General features: G+C 47.6%; 1 protein-coding gene and 1 long non-coding RNA gene across 8 annotated transcripts in view; both read left to right on the plus strand.

Annotated features, from left to right (window-relative positions):
- TFAP2B (transcription factor AP-2 beta) overlaps positions 1-12,911 on the plus strand; it is a 29,328-nt gene extending 16,417 nt beyond the window's left edge. For 2 of the 6 annotated variants that reach the window (XM_074348883.1, XM_045509300.2), the window contains 5 exons: positions 1,346-1,565; positions 3,114-3,232; positions 5,350-5,491; positions 8,395-8,654; positions 9,704-12,911. In XM_074348883.1, the coding sequence (XP_074204984.1) occupies positions 1,346-1,565; positions 3,114-3,232; positions 5,350-5,491; positions 8,395-8,654; positions 9,704-9,765 (803 nt within the window). In that variant the 3' untranslated portion in view covers positions 9,766-12,911. Of the gene's footprint in view, positions 1-1,345; positions 1,566-3,113; positions 3,233-5,349; positions 5,492-8,394 lie in introns of all 6 variants that reach the window. The other 4 variants (XM_010973875.3, XM_074348882.1, XM_074348881.1 and 1 more) reach the window with 3 other exon arrangements.
- Positions 12,912-15,861: 2,950 nt separating this feature from the next.
- LOC123613911 (uncharacterized) overlaps positions 15,862-19,013 on the plus strand; it is a 380,673-nt gene continuing 377,521 nt past the window's right edge. For both annotated transcript variants that reach the window (XR_006721338.2, XR_006721341.2), the window contains exon 1: positions 15,862-16,929. This is a non-coding gene — a long non-coding RNA (uncharacterized LOC123613911). The remainder of the gene's footprint in view (positions 16,930-19,013) is intronic.

A 19,013-nucleotide genomic window follows, 5' to 3' on the forward strand; every position in this document is an offset into this window, starting at 1 on the left:
AGACAGCATCTTTATTAAAAAGAGGAATCGAAGCATCCTTTTCCATGCCAGATACATTGCACATTTCAATAAATCCCCTGGACTGGTGATCAACAAAGACCATCTGAGGGGCTTCATATCCCAAGTTGCCTGCCCAGTGACTTCTAGAACCTGCAGAAAGAAAATGGGTTTCAGCAGTGTCTAAGCCTAAGGGAGCAAGACTGCCAGGGAACCAGGAGGCTGACCGTTCACCGTGTTCCGTTCCTTGTTCCCAGCCTCTGGTTCTACTGAGCCCCCGCCTCTTCCTGAGGTGCAGATGACACTGAAACACAATTAAACAGAAATACAGGCTGGAGAGACTGACTGTGCCTGGGTAGCAGTGGCAACCAGCTGTCAGCTCTTATTAACTTCTGCATAAAACATACCTTGAGTGCGGTTTGTTATCAATTACTTGCCGAAATGAAACAACTGGGGCAAGGCAAGACCGCCGCTCACATGAATTAGAGTGATTGGTTGATTGATCTGGGCACCTGTTGTAAATCATAACTGCTCCAAACAATCACCAGCCGGTGCTTTACGTTAATTTGTAAACAAAATTCATGTCACTGTGGAATTGCTTTCACTGGAGAGGAGCATTTGGGTTCATTTCTAAATGAATCAGTTGTTATGATGTACAGAAGAATGGGATCCACTTTAGAGAAATGAGCAGCTCTTTTGAGCTAAACTCCCCAGCTTAATGGTATTACTCGGCTGATCTTGGGCACAGTGACTGCTGGGGCCCACCCTCCTGATCCTAGCCAGTGATGATAATAATTTGCATCCAATAGGCGAGGAGGGATGGGTTCCCATAAAGACCATTGGTATTACTATTTTATATCACTGATAGGGATAATCAACTATTTTATATCACTTATATGGATAATCAGCTTCAGACTTAAGCACCAAATACAATTACTATTCTCAGAAGACAGATGAGGAAACTAAGATTCAGAGAGGTTCAGCTTGGTGTCTAAGGTCACACAGCTAGCATGTGATGGAATTGGATTTGCCTGGCCTCACAGCACAATCCAAACTTGGGGTAGCCTGTTATTCTTGATTTGTGTAGCGAGCAGGACTGGTTCAAGAGACTCCCACATGTCCACACACCTGGGGTAAGTTTCCAGAGGAGTGATGGCTTTTACACTTGTCGGTACACAGTGCTCTGAACGCACCCCAGCTCCACGGGAACAAACACTTCCTCCTGCAGCTTTCCGCTTGGCGCGAGTCCTCTGGCCTCGCCTCTGCGCACGCAGCGACGCATTCTATCCTCCGGTCACCAGGATCGAAACCCGGTCACCTTTATGGCATATATTTTTTTTCTCTCTAGTTCCGGTTCCTCCCAAATCTGTGACTTCTCTAATGATGAATAAAGATGGCTTCCTGGGAGGCATGTCGGTCAACACCGGCGAGGTGTTTTGCTCAGTCCCCGGCCGCTTGTCTCTGCTCAGTTCAACTTCAAAGTACAAAGTTACGGTGGGGGAAGTTCAGAGACGCCTGTCGCCCCCCGAATGCCTCAATGCATCTCTCCTCGGCGGCGTCCTCAGAAGGTAAAAGTTCCTCCAACCAGTTTTTATGGGGCGCGGTTGCCTAGCAACTGGCTCCGCAAAGCGCCTGCGGAGAGCGGCGGCCGCCACGTGCTCCGCGCTGGGCACGCGCAGCCTCGCCTTCCAGCCCATGTTGCGAGCCACGGAACCTTCCAGTTTCCCAGCCCTGCGCCCCTCTCCTCCCCACCCCCCAGGAGCCCTGGGGGCACTCTAGCCTGAGTGGTACCCACAACCTACACACGCTAATCTGAAACAGGACTTTCGTGGAGCAACCCCCTTCGTACCTGCAATGTACTCAGATACCTATTTTGTTTCAAAGTGCACTTGGCTGCTGACTAAGTTGGTCCTATCCCATCGATACATTTTGCCCCGCGGTTTGAAAAGCTTTCTTCGAGACTTGCGTGACTTCAGAATCAGTCCCACCACTTATATAAGACACCGCCTTAGAAATATTGACAGTATTCCTTGGAGCCATTCACATGCTCCCCAATATTGGAGAAAGACAATCCAGAGGCTCCTTGTGGAAAATGGAGGAGGAGATGGCTTCCATCTTAAGGTTCAAAGCCTTCCCCAAAAATCCCTGCCAATGCCTGAACCTCTTTATAGTGTCCCTGATATGAAGGTGACAATGCATGAGATGAACTTTCCAAGTTAGCCTATGCGGAGAGGGGTTGAAAGTCCCTTTATTTCCTAAAAGTGGCTGGAGTGAACAGTACAGCAAAAGCAAAACAGTACAGTAACTGGTTTTTTTCCCTTGTATTTTTGCCCAGACCTTAGCACATCAAGGGGGATCCTTAAGAGGAAGTAAGGGTGTGACCTACAGACTTTCCTCACCTTGAATCCTCTTGCTCTGCTCTACTTTGTAGTTTAGTTTTCAGGCGAGTCCTCTGAGCCCCAGAATGTGGAAGTTTCTTTCAGTCACCCCTGGGCATCAACGATGTGTGTCTAAAACGTACTATGAGATTAAGTGAGATAATCAGTATAAAGTGCTTATCTCAGAACTGAACTCCCTCAAGGGCTAGTTTTACTGTTATGATCACCATCATCATTAGTTTCATGTTTCCGTCTTCCTTCCCCTTTTAACCCAACTCCATTTTATAGTGACTCTTGACCCCATCCTCTCAAAGTCCACCTGTTCCAGCCTGTGCCTTCTCCTCTGAACCAACCAGTCCTATCCCTTTTTCTGGCAAGGTTGTGCTTGCCCAGTTTCTGCTCACCTCACTGGCTGCATGACAAGGAAAGAGCTCGGTGCGTGTGTGCACCTTCTCTGGACCTACCACCTACACCCTAATTATTCCCATCTGGTATCATTTTTTTTTCTCACGAGATAAAAAAAAGAAAACGACTCGATTTTTTTTTTATGCTCTGTATTGCAGAAATTAAGCCAACCTCAGCAAACTATCAGCAAATAACCAAAAGGAAGGGGAAAAAAAATGTGCTAACCTCAAGTTAAAACCTCTTCAAGCTCCACTGGGCTTTAGATTGCTAAGTCTAAACTTTGTTTCAGGAACACTGTGAGGTTAATCAGAATGTTAATTCTTGCAATTTCAGAGCCAAATCGAAAAATGGGGGGAGATCTTTGCGAGAAAGGCTAGAAAAAATCGGTTTGAATTTACCCGCGGGCAGGCGCAAAGCAGCAAATGTCACGTTACTCACCTCCCTGGTGGAAGGTAAGCAAGACATGTGGCCATTTCACGAAGTGGCTGAGCTTAACTGCTGGCTGAAGTCTGACATTTTACACGTTTCATGATTAACTGGAAATCATTGCAGTTGTTGTGCCCTTATGAGTTGGATGTCAAGCGACTGCTTGAGAGAAGTTCAAAGGTCCTTTTACTTAGAGGGAGGGGCGATTGTGCAGAGGCCAAGGGACCTGTGCAAGGGTCCCCATGCTCTGAAGAATGCTCAGGTCTGGCCTCTAAGCCAGTGCAGGGGTCACCGCTGTCACCAGGTGCAGGACACAGTGCCTGAAACACCTGTGGTATGAACTCTTGCAAGAGTAACTCTGTAAGCAGCAATCCATTCTGTACCCCTTCTCCATCCCAGATTTTACCTCTGAATCATCAGTAGTAGAAAACACATTGCCGATTTATGACACTATTATTGAATTCATGACCTCTAATGGTTATTTTAAAAGTCTTGTCACTTCCAGGGCCTATTACCTGGGACTTATTGAAACATAGCTTTATAACTTCAATGACCTAAGGAAAATGGGGGAGGGGTGAGGAAACATGGGGGGGGGGAGTCATGTATGATCTTCAACTGTGAATTTAAAAGCCCATACTTACAGCAGACACATTCTGGTTTGCTCATTACTTTGGGATTGGGGATGAAATTTATGGTATGTAATAAACAGGGTCTTCTCCACAGTCTAGAACAAGAGGATCTGCCTTTGAAGTTGTGGGGTGTGGAAAGGATAGGGAATACAGCCAGAGGGACCTAATGGAGAAGGCTGTAGGATTTTCTCTAGGGTCTAACATGGAGGTCTTGATTTTTTTTCTTCTATTTTTATGGGTGTGATATTATGACACTCCTTTGGGGAGTTGGTTTTTGGAGGAGGTTATCTTAGAATATTTAAGAAACAACCATAAAGTCATCACATTTATAGGCATTGCACTTTGGTATCTTTAAGGCAAAGTTGCTTGGCCCAAACTTACCCTCCAGGGGCAGCGGTCACCAAGTTTCTAGACCCCACTTATTAGAGGTTGACTCTCAGCCTGGGGGTTTTACCTTTTTGCCCTTCAGGGAATTGCTAATATCGCAAACTTCATTTTGAAAAGCAGTCAAGGTAATTTCAGCCCAAGACAGGGATTTGGGTGGAAAAGGGAGGAAACTGGAAAACCCACTGGAATGCCAATATTTAGTTGGCAGTTTCCAGTGTTATGAGTTGTTGTAAGCACCATGCCTGAAGTATTTCGTGGTTACTATGCTAATGATTAAAAGTAAGTCATGCTCCTTAAAAATAGCATAGCTATGAGATAATTCAACATACCTCTTTTTCATGTTGGGATCTTCTCTTGAACCCCTAAGGCTGTGCTTTAAAGGGGTAATAATGCTTTATTCGAAAGGGGCTTCCACGTAAGCTGAGGAATCTCTCAGCTGTCCAGGTTTTCTTTAGCTGCTGTGTCATCTTTTGTGCAGTGGAAAGTCCTTAACTAGGAGAATGATGACAGAAACCTCTGAAGAGGAGAAATCTGAAATCTAACTAGCAGGAAACTGACAAGGAGAATGAATCTTTCACTGCTGGATAGAAACTGATCCATATATGATTTACACGTATTCTTTAATATATGTGGACATATACACACATGAATTTATATTTGTGTACATTAATTATTATAGGAAGATACAAAAGATAGGAAGGCTTTTTACATTTTATTTAAAGCAGGTGTAACAGATACTTTAATAAAGAAGCAGAGAATCTGGCTTGACTATCTAGTCATCTCTCTAGGTGCAGTTGTAAGGTGGCTCCTGAACATAGTCGCCCACCTTTCCCTCAAAACAAAGCACGGGGTGTGTGAGACCTGAAGCTATTCAAGGGATGTCTAGTTAGGACTTGACTGGAAGGATGATCAGGCAGAGGCTGGATGATCAGCAGGAGCAAAGTTTGTTCCATCAACTTTAATTATGGCCCGAGAACCCTGTTTAGTTTGGGCGTCAGTCCCACCTTTGCTATTGCCCCCAACAGTTGGCCTCTTCTGTAAACAACGGAATTGACCAGGGAGCGCCTCTTGCCCTGGGATGGTTAGGGACTGGGTGCTGATTATTTCCTCTTCTGCTGTCTTTTCAGGAGAAGCTGTTCACTTAGCTCGGGATTTTGGGTACATTTGTGAAACAGAGTTTCCTGCCAAAGCTGTTTCTGAGTATTTGAACCGGCAGCACACGGACCCCAGTGACCTGCACTCCCGAAAGAATATGCTACTGGCCACCAAGTGAGTGCCCCAGACCCGTGGTCCTCATCCCGGACTGGACTCCCACCCTGCAGAGCCACCTGGCTTGGGAGGAGGCGGTGGGAGCCGCAGTGCAGACGCCCTTGCGGGGCAGGGAAACTGCTCAGTGGTGGAAATAGAATTCGAAGCCCGTTGATTGCTGGCTAGGAGCCCTCCCAGCTCCGCCCCACAACGCCCCCAGCCGCACCCCCACCCTTCAGCGTTGATTATGGGCTGTGTGTTTGTGTTTGTCTTCTCTATTTCCAAGTTTCTGGAAAAAGATGGCTTTATGAAGCAAATCCACGCTTTTTACAGTTCACTTCCGCAACCCTGGGGATGTCAGGCAGACCTTTTCCGGATGGGTCCTTTTTCCAGTTCTTTCCTGGATCCCGGGATGCATATTTCTGCCTGGGTTTCACATCTCCCTGTCCTATGCACACAGCCACGTGTGCTCGCTCACGGTGTCTATATGTCACCCACGTGTACCCATCTCTACCCGCAGCTCTAATTACTCTGTTTCCAACGTTGCTGTTTGGCATCTTCCACAGACGTGAAATTTACTACAACTCCAGAGGGGAAAATAGTAAATCTCTGGCTAAATTTAGGTCTAGAGCTCATTTGAACTTTTACAGTGGGTTTTCTATTTATTTGATTTACTCCCGTCTTTGGCTTCGATGTCATATTGCTGGTGTTTTATGGCCGGCTCAGGCCTGCAGTGGGCGGTGCTGCGTGCGCCCGCACGTTTCTCTCGAAGGCGCGGCCCAAACAGCGGCGCTCATTTATTTAGTGCTCGGGGACGCGGTTTGTTCCGTTGACAGCGTAATTTAAAGAAATATATGGAAGGCTGAAAAATCATTTGCTCAAATTTGTCCAGATGTTTTTGAGACGTGATTGGAATTTGATTGCCCCTTTCCGCAGGGTCAAAAAATATTAATGTCCCAGAACTTTAATTGCTTACAGACCCTGGTTTGGGCTTTGAAGATTTAAAATGTTTGACTCTAAGCATTTGTTCTCCCCAGTTCAGAATTTCCTTTTTGGCACTTTGGTAATGAGTACAAACTTAAGGAAAGCCTTTAACCATCTCCTTCAACGATCAAAACCTGGCACCCACCCTCTTTTTAGAAGGTTTTCCTCCTATGTACCAACCAGCAGTATAATGGATCTTTGTCAGGCAGTTCTCCTCCTCTTCCATGCCCTGGTGGCTAGTGGCAGGGGAACTGTAAAGCAGAGGTACTTTGGGGAAAAAATAAAACCAAAGTAGATAAATTAGGTAACAGGATTCCACAGCCAACTCTGTTGTTTCCCTAAGGAGTGCTTGTAACTTCCCCCCACCTTGAAGCCTTATGGATTCTCTTAGGCCAGTACTTCGTCACCTGGGGTGAATGTCAGAACTGTCTGGGGAGCTTTTTCAAGATAATTATTCGGGGACCTAGCCCCAGGCCCCCTGAATGGGAATCAGTGAGGGCGGAGGCTGGATGTGAGTATTTGAACCCCACAGGTGATTCTGAGGTACCTCTGACTGAAGAGCTGCCCTATTTAGATCAGAATTGTTACCTGTTTCTTCCTGGTTGTGAGGATGTATCTGTGCATTTCAAACAGAGAAGCCAGTAGACAGGGGAGGCCTGTCGGTGTCGTCTACCCAGCAGCCTTAAAACCAAAGCCTGTTTTTGGCTGCTGCAGGTTGGGGGAAGAGGTTTTTCTCCCTCCAGTTTGGCCTAAGGAGGAGTCCCCTGGGAAAAGTTGCCTCAGGGTCACCCACATCGGCCTCCAGGGATCTGCCACAGTCACCGGTTGGCCAGGTCAGGTGTCACCAATTGTCAGACCATCCTAGGGAGGTCTGGGATTGGAGTTCTGTAGTTTGTCTTTTCTGGTCACCCTACAGACCAGGTGGAGGCAGGCTGACAGAAGTCTGCCAGTCTGTGAAAGGCTGTGACCTTTGGGGATGCCATGCCTCTGACCACTGGGTGAACCAAGCCACTGGACCTTCAGGGGTAAAATCCTTTGGCCCACCTCCTATATTAAAAATTTCTCAAATAAACTCAGTCCATAGTTAGGCACATAGGATTTCTAAGGCTGGGAAATTCCTCTAAATTGTCAGTGCCTTGAGGAAATAAAAACCTTCAACAAATAAAAAATCTACCTTCCCTGGAGTCTTAACCAACTACCTTTAGGTTTTATTTAAACAATGTGGGAATCCTTTTATATGGACAACAGTCCTGTTGTACAAAGATCTTCGATAGCCTACACTTAAAAGAAAGGGGAAAAAGAAGGGAGGGGGTGGGTGGAATACCTCCCTTCCCAAATACTGCAGGTAAACAGCTTTTTGCTTTGAATGAAGTCAGCATTCTCTCCTGGAAGAAACAGTTGCTTGCCCTGGGCCATGCAAGTCTCCAGCAATCTGCTTCCATGGCAGGGACAGGCTTGTGGCCCAGGGCCCTAAATCTTTCAGGGCTTTTTGAGCCTGATCACCAAGAAGTTGGAGAGGAGGGGAGATAAAGGGCTTTTAAAAGAACTGTCAGGTAAAAGCTAAAAATTACTGAATATTCCAAATCTTCCAGATGCTAAAGCCTGATGGAGTTCCCAAAGCCGGGTGTATGCAGTCTCAGAATGAAGGGGGGAAGAATGGAAGGGGGGAAAGGCCAGGCTTGGGGATGGGAGGGGTGCGGAACCTCCCCGCCCCCCTTCTCCTTCCAGTCCCAGCTGCTTTAGAAGGCAGAGCGCTGGGAAAGGAAACAGAGCGGAATCGCCCGCATTAGCCTCGCTCTTCGGCTCCACGGTGACCGGGCGCCTCTGGGCTTGTGTGAGCGTCTCCTTTCTAATGCCAATGACAACGACACTGAGGGTGGGTTTTTTTTTTCCTTTTCCCTCCCACTCCCCCCTCTCCAACCCCCACCCCGCCCTGGCAGGCAACTTTGTAAAGAATTTACGGATCTGCTGGCTCAGGACCGGACGCCGATCGGGAACAGCCGGCCCAGCCCCATCCTGGAGCCGGGAATCCAGAGCTGCCTCACGCACTTCAGCCTCATCACGCACGGCTTCGGCGCCCCGGCCATTTGCGCCGCGCTCACGGCCCTGCAGAACTATCTCACCGAGGCGCTCAAAGGCATGGACAAGATGTTCTTGAACAACACCACCACTAACAGGCACACGTCTGGGGAAGGCCCAGGTAGTAAAACTGGCGACAAGGAGGAGAAACACAGGAAATGAAAAATTAAAAAAAAAAAAAGGAAAAATGTTTTAAATACAAAAGGAAAACAGAAAGAAATTTAATTTTAGCTTTAAAATATTGGATTGGCTTTGGAAGAATTATATTAGGTAGAATACACATACAATCAAAATTAAAAAAAAAAAGCTAAATAACTTAAAAAAAAACTGAGGCGTACAACGGAGCAACAGTATCGGTTCTCAGTGTCTATTTCAAGATACACTTGGAGACAACCGTCCGGATTTTCCACTTCGGTTCTTTCGAGCTTAGTAATACTGATAATAAAAAGAAAACCATGATTTTTTTCCCTTTTGGAAAATAAACATAAGACTAAACGTGAGAAAACGCTAACTTATTGGAAGAAAATCGGAGAAACCTTGTCGGTGTCAGTGCTTTGAGAGCTGGTTGATTGAGACGCACGAACTTTTTTTAATTTTTAATATATTTTTAGGAAACTCTCTCGCAGTCCCCGCCCTTCCACCTCACCTCCCTCCTCTCCCAGCCGCCCTTTTCTCCGTTGCCCTCCCATCCTCGGCTGTCACGGGAATCTAACGGGATGAAAAGGCTAGCCCTCTGACGCGGTGTTTCGGTCCCCTCGGTGCCCCCGCCCCCGCCCCGCCCTGAGTCCTTAACTCACCGGGGCCCAGCTCCTGGGCCGTCTGCATAATTAGGGAGGGCGGGCGGGCGGGCGGGCGGGGCGGGAGGCCCGCGGGGACGCAGTCGGTGGCGGCAGCTCTCCGGGCCCGGCCGGCCCAGCAGAGGCTCCGGTGGCCCAGGAAAATCCGGACCAATTAAGTTGATTCAGACGCATCATCAGTTCCCTTCAGAAACGTTCCTAGTTACCAGCCTTGCCACCATCTGCATACAGAGCATCTTGCATTTGTTACACTTTGTGTCATCTACCAATTTTAAGAACAATAGTAAAACAAAACCACAATATGAATACGTTGATTAGTATGTAATTCCTTCGGAGGGGTATGTACCATTTCATTCTCTTCTGTTTTCCAAAGCTTTGCCCGCATGGTTTATGAGCTTCTTCAAAGAGGACTTGGGCTTCCTACACAATCTATAAGGTACAGAAAAAAAAAAAATCCGATCCCTTTTTAATCAAAGCCTGTGTGTCAGAATTCTGCAGGTGCACTTCTTTAAAGAAGCTCAAAGGGAATAATTTAGAAAAAGTGGCCAATAAGAGATTGAAGCAGCTTTGAGTCTAGTTGCTAACGGATACCTCAACGCGGAATTCCGGGGAAGTGGGGAGCTGCAAAATGAATTTTAGGGGAGAGGAGTAAGGGTTCTGGGAGCCCAATATTTTGACAGTATTGCCTCACCTTTAAAATGGATTTCATTTCTTTGGGCTCGTTGGCGATTGCTGGAAAGCAGCAGCTTTTCGAGTGGTCATGGGGAGGAGGATGGTGCAAACTCCCTGTTTCAGCAACAATTTCTTTCTTACAAGATGCTTTATGAATGAGGCTTTTTTTCTCCTCCCAGACGTGCACTTGGTTTGGCAATAATACTAAAATAATGCAAAGTGAAAGGAGATGTATTTCAGCTTTGAATTTTACCATCTGGATATACTGGGACTATTCCCAGTGGATAAAGTTTCATGAATTTAATATCTCTCACTTCTGGCAGCCTAGCTCCTTTCTTGGGCTTCATCTGAGCATTATCATGAAGTAAGATCCAGAACCCATGCTCCTCAAAGCAGTGGGAACTCCCCAGGGGTAGGACTTGGTGACATAGGTCTCTAAGTTTAGTGTGGGTACAGTCACCTCTTTAAACAAAGTGGACATTAGGACCTCTGCAGCATCCCTTGACAATAAAGATCCAGGGGTCAGTTCTGCAGGATTTATATTTAGAACGCACTGGGATTTTAGGCCTGCAGCCTCATGGGCCTTGGCCCGGGAGAAGGTTGGAGGGCTGGGGTTTAGGAACCTGTTTTGAGCTTTGAGCTGACATTTTTACGGGGGAGGGAGTTAGGGAGCTGGTTTTAGGTCACCAGGAGGGCCCAGGCAATGGTTGATGTCAGATCCCTGCCATCCACCGCCAGCTCCTTTGGGGTCCTCTGGGTGTGCAGGGCTCAGTTATAGATGAGTCGAAGGAGGACAAAGGCCGGGAACTAGACCTTACCGAGAGTGTAGACACTCCGTCTCTCCCCAGCTTAGAAGCCTGCGCCTTTGTCCGAGGGCCTGGCCACTCGCATTAGACGTGTTCTGATTGCCAAAGGCCGGGAGAAACCGCACTGAAAACCATCGTCTCCTTTCCTTGCAGGGCAACGCGCCCCACGCGTGTGACGTGCGAGAGACGCGATGGACGCGCCTTGCTCTTACTGTGCAGGTCCCGAGAGCGCGGGGGCCACTCGCGCCCCGCCGTGTTGAGGACATAGAATCAGCCGCTGGAGGGGCCGGCGGGCCGCGGGGGCCCTTCCCGCTCTCGGTCTCACCCTAAGGCCTAAGGCGACCGAGAAAGCCCGGCTCTCCAGTAGGTAACGGGGCGGCGCCCGGCGGGCTGCAGGCGGTTGGGGTCTCAGCGCCGCCTAAGCCCCTTGGTGCCAGCGGCCGCCCCGGGCGCCTGCTCCCCGAGGGCGAGTGGCCTAGAAATGTCCAGGGAATCGGAAGCTTCCCTCGCCCTTGTCAGGACGCAAACTCTCCAGCCTCGGGCTCCTAAAAGCGGGTGATGGGGTAGGAATTTTGCTGGGATACGCAGGCTCCTTCGCCGCCCTTCGCCCTCCTCCGTGCGTTCCTCCAGTGCCCAGGCGGAGGAACTCCCGCCCCTGGCTTCCTCCCCCGCCGCCTCCCCCCAGAGAACCCACTGCCCCTTCTCCCTCCCTCACTTCTCCTTTCATGTACGACCCCCGACCCCCTGCTTTCGTTAGCCAGGCCCGCTACGTTTATCTGATAATTGAGTTATTAAAAGATTTGGTTTCCTTGGGCCCATAAATCAATAAACAGTGGGATTAACGCAAAGGTTTGCCTTTTAAGTCAAGGGAAACGTTTAAAGCAAGCCCCTTTGAGCCTTGTTTTCAAACTAAACAGGTGAGTTGCAGCTCTTCCCACCCCCGACCCCCTGCACTCTTAAGACACTGTATCCAAGCCACGTGCCCACTCCTAAATCCTCGATTCCAAACCCAAATAGCTAAAGGTAGAAAGGAGGCGTCAGCTTGTGATAGCGCTGCCCTCACATTTTTCACTTTGCAAGTTCCTTTGGAGGTTCTAAAGGCCTCCTGACCATTCTCTCCAACCTTGCCTCCTCCTGCTTGTATCGTGACTCTCGGAAGAGCAGAAAAAGAGACTCCACCATGGAAGTGACCTTTAACTTCTCCCCCAAACTGGGAAGGTAACTTTCTCCCCCCCCCCCACCCAGTTAGCTTGCATTTTCTTTCCTTCACTCTGGCACCACGTCCTTAGCTTTCTCCGCCCCTACATAAAGAACTGAAGAAACTTTCAAAGACGTGGCTTTTTTATTTTCTTTGGCCAAGGAAACCACTTTCTCTCAAGCAATTATTCTCTATCCTATGAAAACTTTGGTTGAATGGAAAGCCCAAAACCCCAAACTTATCTACACACAGTTCCTCCGGTACAAAGCCTTACTTAAAAGGGCAACTTGTTCCTCCTGAGAGTGTTTATAGAGAATTTGTCATCACATCTGATATCCTGTATGTGTAATACATCATGTGAAAAGGAAATAACCTAAAACCATCTGATGTTGTCTCAAGAGCCCAAACAGTGTTTTCCCTCCTGTGCTGATGTATGTTAAATGATCGGGTTTAAAAAGAAAAGAAGAGATACCAAAATTCATTTTGTTTTCTTTTTAAAAAAGTAGAAGCAACACTATTCTTCTTTAAATGCCAAAATCGACTCCTCTGTTGAGTTGGTGTCTGATTCATTAACATTATTTCTGCCACACAATCTAGAAATATCAATCTATTGACTCTTCACGAGAAGAGCTCTGGAGGGTATCCATATTAAGTTTGTATATATTTATTTATGCTTAATTTAATGGGAATGTGTAAATATGGCGAGCAAGTAGTTTGGGATTATTTATCTGTGAATCTATACCTCTGTGAATGGGTGGTAAGAAAAAAAAAAACCCGCTTGACCCTAGGTAGAATCCTATCTGAATTTTTCTGTTCTTTATAGACAAGCTGTTATGGTAATGGGTAGAAATTGGTTTATTGTCCAGTGTTGATCTGATTTACATAAATAAAAAGATTGTTGTGTTTTTGTTGTGTTTTCATCTTCAGTTTCTTGAATAGATATTGTTTAATCGTACACAGAAGTATAGCCAAGAAATTTTTTCTTTTTGTTCCCCCGTCACCGAAACACAGGCAGTGTTTTCGTTACAATAAATAAATTTTGCTTCTCCAAAAAATGGACACTTTTGTTTTCACTAGGAGGTGTTTTCGAGTTTTTTTTTTAAATTCTGAATTGATACTCTTCTCTCCTATTTCTAACCAGATTTGCAATAAAAGCTCATGTTAACTGCATCTCTTGGTTTATTTTGCCCTTAAAAAAAAATGAGGTTGTCAAATTTACTTCCCAGGTAACTAAAAGACTCTGTGTCCCAGGAGCTAAGGGCCTCTGGGTCCAAGTCAAAGTTGCTGCTCCCCTCATGTTGTTGGTGGGATGGCATTCTGGCATGATGTTCTGTGAAGGAGACGGTGAAGAAGAGAGGCCCACAGGATCAGGTCTGGGTTCCTGCACCCCACGTCTTGGGATCTGGATGAGTTAATTGGCTCATTTTAGGACTGAGCCCAACCCTGACCTCCCCAGCAGTGCAAGGCTCTCTATAAAGAAATGAGGCAAAGCCCCCTTGACGAGGGGAGGAAAGAGGCTGTCTCAGGAGGTTGGTTCTTACCTTAGGCTCAGAGGATGCCTAGAGAAGCCAGAGCTTTTCTCATTTGGGTTAATGGGCTGCAGCCCAGCCCTAATGGGCTGCAGTGATCAAACATCTTCTCAATCTGTATTTCATCCGAAGGTTTGGGTGTCTTCCCTGAGGCTAGGAAAGTAAATTTGTCCAAGATGTTACACAGTTTGGACAAGTCACTGTTTCTCTTTGGACCTCAAGGTCTTTATCTGTAAAATGTGGGCCTCCTAAGGTCCTTTCCGACATCAGCATTGCCTAGTTAATTATAAAAAGCAGAAACAGCAATATGTATATCCATCTAAGGATAACTGGCAAAGTTAACTCTTGATAACCCCGGATTATGAGAGTGCTTAGCATATAGCTGGTGCTCAGGTCATTAATAATATGCCTCCCATATCAATTTTCTGTCTTTCAGGTGACTCATTCCCAGTTGGCCTTCCCTATAGGGAAAGACAGAAGGGACAGTGGAACCTTCTTTATGTGATATCTCCCATTTCTTGGCTTCTTAATTTTAAGAAGGTGGGGAGGTATCATGGCTAGAACTATAAATAACTGAATCCAAGAAAAGCACCCCCACCAAAATAAAAGGGAAGTAGAAGGAAGGGAAAAAGAAACAAAATAAAATAAAACAACAACAACAAACCCAGGGGAAGTGCGATTAAGAGAGTGTACGATCCATTTATCTATAAAGAAAATAGGTATATGATTTTGTTTCTGGCTCGGCTATATTACAATGAGTTCCTTCCTTCCTTCCTCTCTCTCCACCCCCCCCCCTTCTTTCTCTTCTCTTCTCTCTCTGGAGAGTGAGGGGTTGATCGCCACTGGGATTACACAGAGGGGCTGGCCTAGTAATTTTCATCCGCTATAGCAAATTTTCCTACAGAAGGGTTAGCTCCAGCTCTCGAGAAACAGACTTGCCATCTATTACCCTATAGCTGCTTTCCAAACCATCTCTCTTTCCCATCCCCATTTGACAAGGATATGAGGCAATCACCTTTACTAGGCAAAACCCAAGGTCCTGAGGGGCCCCAATGTGGGGAAAGAACTGGAGGAAAGGGAAGGAAAGAGGTAGGAAGCCAGAGCCAGCCTTGCCTAACAAAATGGCCCTGGGCTGCTAGGTACAGCTCCTCCGCCCTTTTATTACCGTTTTACCAGGCTGCGGAGGGAGTTACGGAAAGAGCCGGCAGCTGGACCTACTAGACGGTGGACCCTGACCACAGGCCCAGCGCGGGGACCCGGGGTGACCTTGGAGGAAGTGTCTGCCGCTCCTGCCTGCCAGGATGCCCGGCTTGCAGCGTCCCAGAAGCCTGCTTGTTCGCCTGTCCGCTCCTGTTAGTGGCTGATGGGCCCTGATTAAAAATAATGCTAGGAGGAAGACCCGATTTTTTTTTTTTTATGAGGCCACATTCCTTTCCTTCATTTGCAAATAGCTCCATGGGGTCCTTCCCCTGGGAACCCGGGCAGCCTAAGTTTAGAGCCACCAGAGATATACTGGATCGATGGGACGTATGTCTTCTTGGGGGCGCTCACGACTCCCAACTTGCTTCCCATTAATTTATTTATAAGTGAGCCGGCGCTGGCTCTATAAATACAGTCCTATAAAATTGAACTCCTTCCCATAAATCTTCCAAGTTGTTTATTTGCATGTATTCCCTGGCCCTGTAACGAGCGAGCTTCGTTGCAACTTGGGGAAGATCCGGGCCGACCCGTCCCTAGACGGGGTGAGCTCCCCTCTCCCAGCTTCCCCGCAGGAGTCGTGGGCTCCTTGGGAAGGAAGGAACTACGCGGGGGCAGAAAACGGAGGGCAGAAACTCATTTTTCCTTCCTGACTTTGCTTCCTCGTGTCTATCCCAAACTCACGCTCTCCGTATTTCCCATTGATTTATACCGTCATAAACAGCATTCTTGCGACTATAACTTCTCTCATAGCTTGGGGTGAGCTCCTTTTTCACTTCCCTGGCAGCCACTACTTTTAAATCAGGCTTCATAAATAACCCCAGCGATTCCTGAGGACGAGGTCAGTCAGACGTCTCCCCGGGTCCACTTTCTTGGCTTGGGTCCCTCCGTGGCCGCCCCCCCCCCCCCCCCCCGCCCGGTCACAGGTCGGCGCACTCCCACCGCCTTTCCCCCTCGTTCCCAGGACACAGCCGCGGACCGCAAACGCCGACACAGGGCGCCACCGCAGCGACACTCACACCCCGGGCCGTCTGCGTGCGCACGTACCGCGCGTGCGCCGGCCCAGCTCGCGCCGAGCGCACGCACGGGGCGCCGCTGCCCGCGTCTAGGCACGCTCTCCGGGCGGCACGGCAGGGTGTCAACGAGCGCGCACGCGCGGACGCTTACGCACGCACGCGCACGCACGCACGCGCCGCGGCGCCCCGGGCGTAACTCCGGGCGCTGGGACCGCCCAGGGCGCGCTGCGCCCGTCGGGCTTCCTGCTCCGCGCCTTTGGGGTCCAGGCATTTGCAAAAGGCCCCAGCCTGGGCAACACCTTTTCTTTTTCCTTTTCCTTTCTTTCTGTCTTTATTTTTTTTGTAGAGCTGCTTATGCTCAGATTGAGGGAGCGGTTTTGTCTCAAAAATTCAACACGTTCCACGCTGGTCTGAAACTAGCAGGTCAGGCGGCGGTTTTTGGCCCACTTTGTTTGAAACCGTTTGTTTTCTGCCCACCCTACTTCTCTTCGCTTTTCCCGTTCTTTCCGAAGGGCTGCGGCCTTCTGGAGCTGACTCAGGCGAGAGGCTTCCAGACCCAAATAGGGGTCACACCTGCTGCCGGGAGAGGCCTCTGCATAAGAATGCTCTTTAAATTTTTTAAAAAGCAGCATAATAGCCAGTGGACTTAGCAAAGCGTGACTTGCCCAGGCCGCGCGGAGGAGGGCAGCCCTGCAGTCATCTGTGACTCGACCACCAGTTAACGTCCTGGACGTGCCTGTTCGCGGACGTATTAGCAAACGTTTCAAGGATGTGGCTGTCAGATGTCATTAGCCAACGCATTTAACTGGGAGGAGGGCACGGCCAGGGCGACTATGCATAGAGTGTTCTGGGGAGGTCAGAGTCTCCCCTCTGGAACAGTCACGTGCCCCTTCCCGTACAGATGTTTATCAAATGACGGGAGAAGCTGGCCCATGAACAGTGGGGTACAGAGGCGTGGAAGGGGAGCATGCAGGTCTTTCTGGGGGAACTCAGACCCAGATAAGACCCGTGTACTGCGCAGACTGAGGGGGACGATCGGATCGAGTCAACCCAATGAGTTCTAGCGCTCCCCGTGTGAACCCTCCGGTCCTGAAGGCTAGAACCTAGCGTCCGGATGCACAATTAGAAGCTGGAGCTTGGAAATACCTGACTCCCTGGAAGTGGCCGTTCAAGTGGGCAAAGTGAGTGCGACCATAATCCGAGGGTCCAGGGAAATAGGATTTTAGATAGCTTCTACACAGTGGTGGATTTTACTGCTAAACTCTCGACACTGTAAGTTTTGGAAGGGGCGGGCAGGGGTTGTACAGATATGGCTGGGTAAATCCCAGTCAGTACAAAGAAAACAAGTGTAAAACCAAACCAAACCTAAGTTACTCCATTAGCCACCCCCTCCCCACCCCACCCCCCACACAAATGTGCCATCGTTAGCTTGGAGAGATCGAAGTATCAATTTTGGACCAGGTTGACTTTTGTGTATATGCTATTCTCATTGATAAATGATTCTACCAGAAACTAGGTACCAGACCTTTTTAGGGGTTGTGGTTAGAGCTATTTACACACACACAGTATCACAATATGGGAATTCCCCAATGGCAGGACTAAACAAAAAACAGCCGCAGCAAAACAACATTTACTAATGTGAATTTTCTTTTCCATGGGCATCCCATGTGTTAAGGAACAAAGGAAAGGTTTTTAAAATTATTATTACTTTTTTTCATTTTAGGTTTTAGGGCTTTTGCTTTCAAGAGAGAATTCTTTTAGCTAGAGATTTGTAAAGATAGGGAACCACCAATATTTGAGGTGGAAGCACAGCTGACTCTGTGGGTTGTTTCACACACTTTCCCTTTTGCTATTTTTAGGAGGAGGGGTGGGGGGTGAGCCCTACCAGCAAAATGGCCCACGAAGGGATTCATGTACTTTTATGTTCAATCCAAATATTCTTTTCTACTTCCAAGATAAGGGCCATTCAAGACAATGGTGCCCAATAATCTGATCCGGGTCCCTGTGACCTTTACCCTTCCTTTAATTCTCAGTAGTGAACATCTGTGTTTGGTGGCCCATGTCTGAAAGTAATAAAGACAATTAGAGCATTTGATTTTTTTCTTGGGGAAGAGGGGCTTGGGTGCCATTGTGGAGAGGTAAAAACTTTGTGGTAGTGTTTTGTAGGATGAAACTAGGGACCTAACAGCCACTGGGCCTTGCTGCTTTGTAGCCCTTGAGGAGTTGAGTGTATAATGTGCCCTGAAGCTACAGGTGATTTCATATTGCTCCTTTCCTGATTGGTCTGGGGGCAGTTTTTTGGTTTTTTTTTTTTTTTTTACAGTCCTATCATTTGTTACCTCTGCACCAGAAGCAGCAGCTAATATCCTCCTCTTCTCCAGCCTTGTTCTGAGTTTACTTCCAGCTGTGAGGACTGTTAATTAGGGTCCGGGAAACAGTCTCACTCTCCTCCCACTTTTGTGAAGGCACTTCTCTCTCTTCCACCGAAGAACAAACTCAGACCAAACCAAACCCAAGCAGCTTGACAAAACACGAACCACCGCATGTCACTCCATTTATGGAAAAGTATGTCAGCTTCTGCTGTGTAAAACTTCAGAGTCCACCCATCTGGAGGCCACTTGAAAGGGGCTCAAGTTCTGAAAGAATAAGATACTCTAGAGCTAAACCATTTAGAGAAATTTATCTCCAAAACAAATGTTGAGCGAAATATCACATTTTCTCAATATCCCTTGTCCTTCTTGGTATTCTTCTCTGAGTTTCTGATGATCCAAAGCTGGTTTCTTGTAAAGAACATATATCTGATCTTGAGTGAGCAAACCTACTACTAATGCATGTGCAAACGTACATAACAATGTACAACTCTTGGGTGAAGTTAAAGTTGAAAGTGACAGATTATACACACCTGGAATCTCAGTTGCAGTGAAACATTTTTCCTAATGGAGGCCATTTGCAAAAGTCCTATTTTTAATATTCTACAGTTTGTACAGGGGAGTGTGTCTAAGCATCAGAGCGTGAAACCTTAAAAGGAGGGTGGAGTTTTCCTGTCAACTAGACACTGGGTGGCTTCCCTGCATGTCCTGGCTGTAACGTGGACACAGGAACGTGAGCTTGCGGTTGAATCGTTCTGCGTTTAATCTCACGTGTGCACAGGCACACACAGAAGGCTGTTTTCATTCATCGTTGCTCCTTGATGTTAAACATGTGTTGGGAGTTTTGGAACTCAGGCTTCTCCAGATCATATTTGTGACTTTGTTCTCACACATGC

The sequence above is a fragment of the Camelus bactrianus genome, chromosome 20 (genome assembly GCF_048773025.1).
Source record: "Camelus bactrianus isolate YW-2024 breed Bactrian camel chromosome 20, ASM4877302v1, whole genome shotgun sequence".
Classification (NCBI taxonomy): Eukaryota; Metazoa; Chordata; class Mammalia; order Artiodactyla; family Camelidae; genus Camelus; species Camelus bactrianus.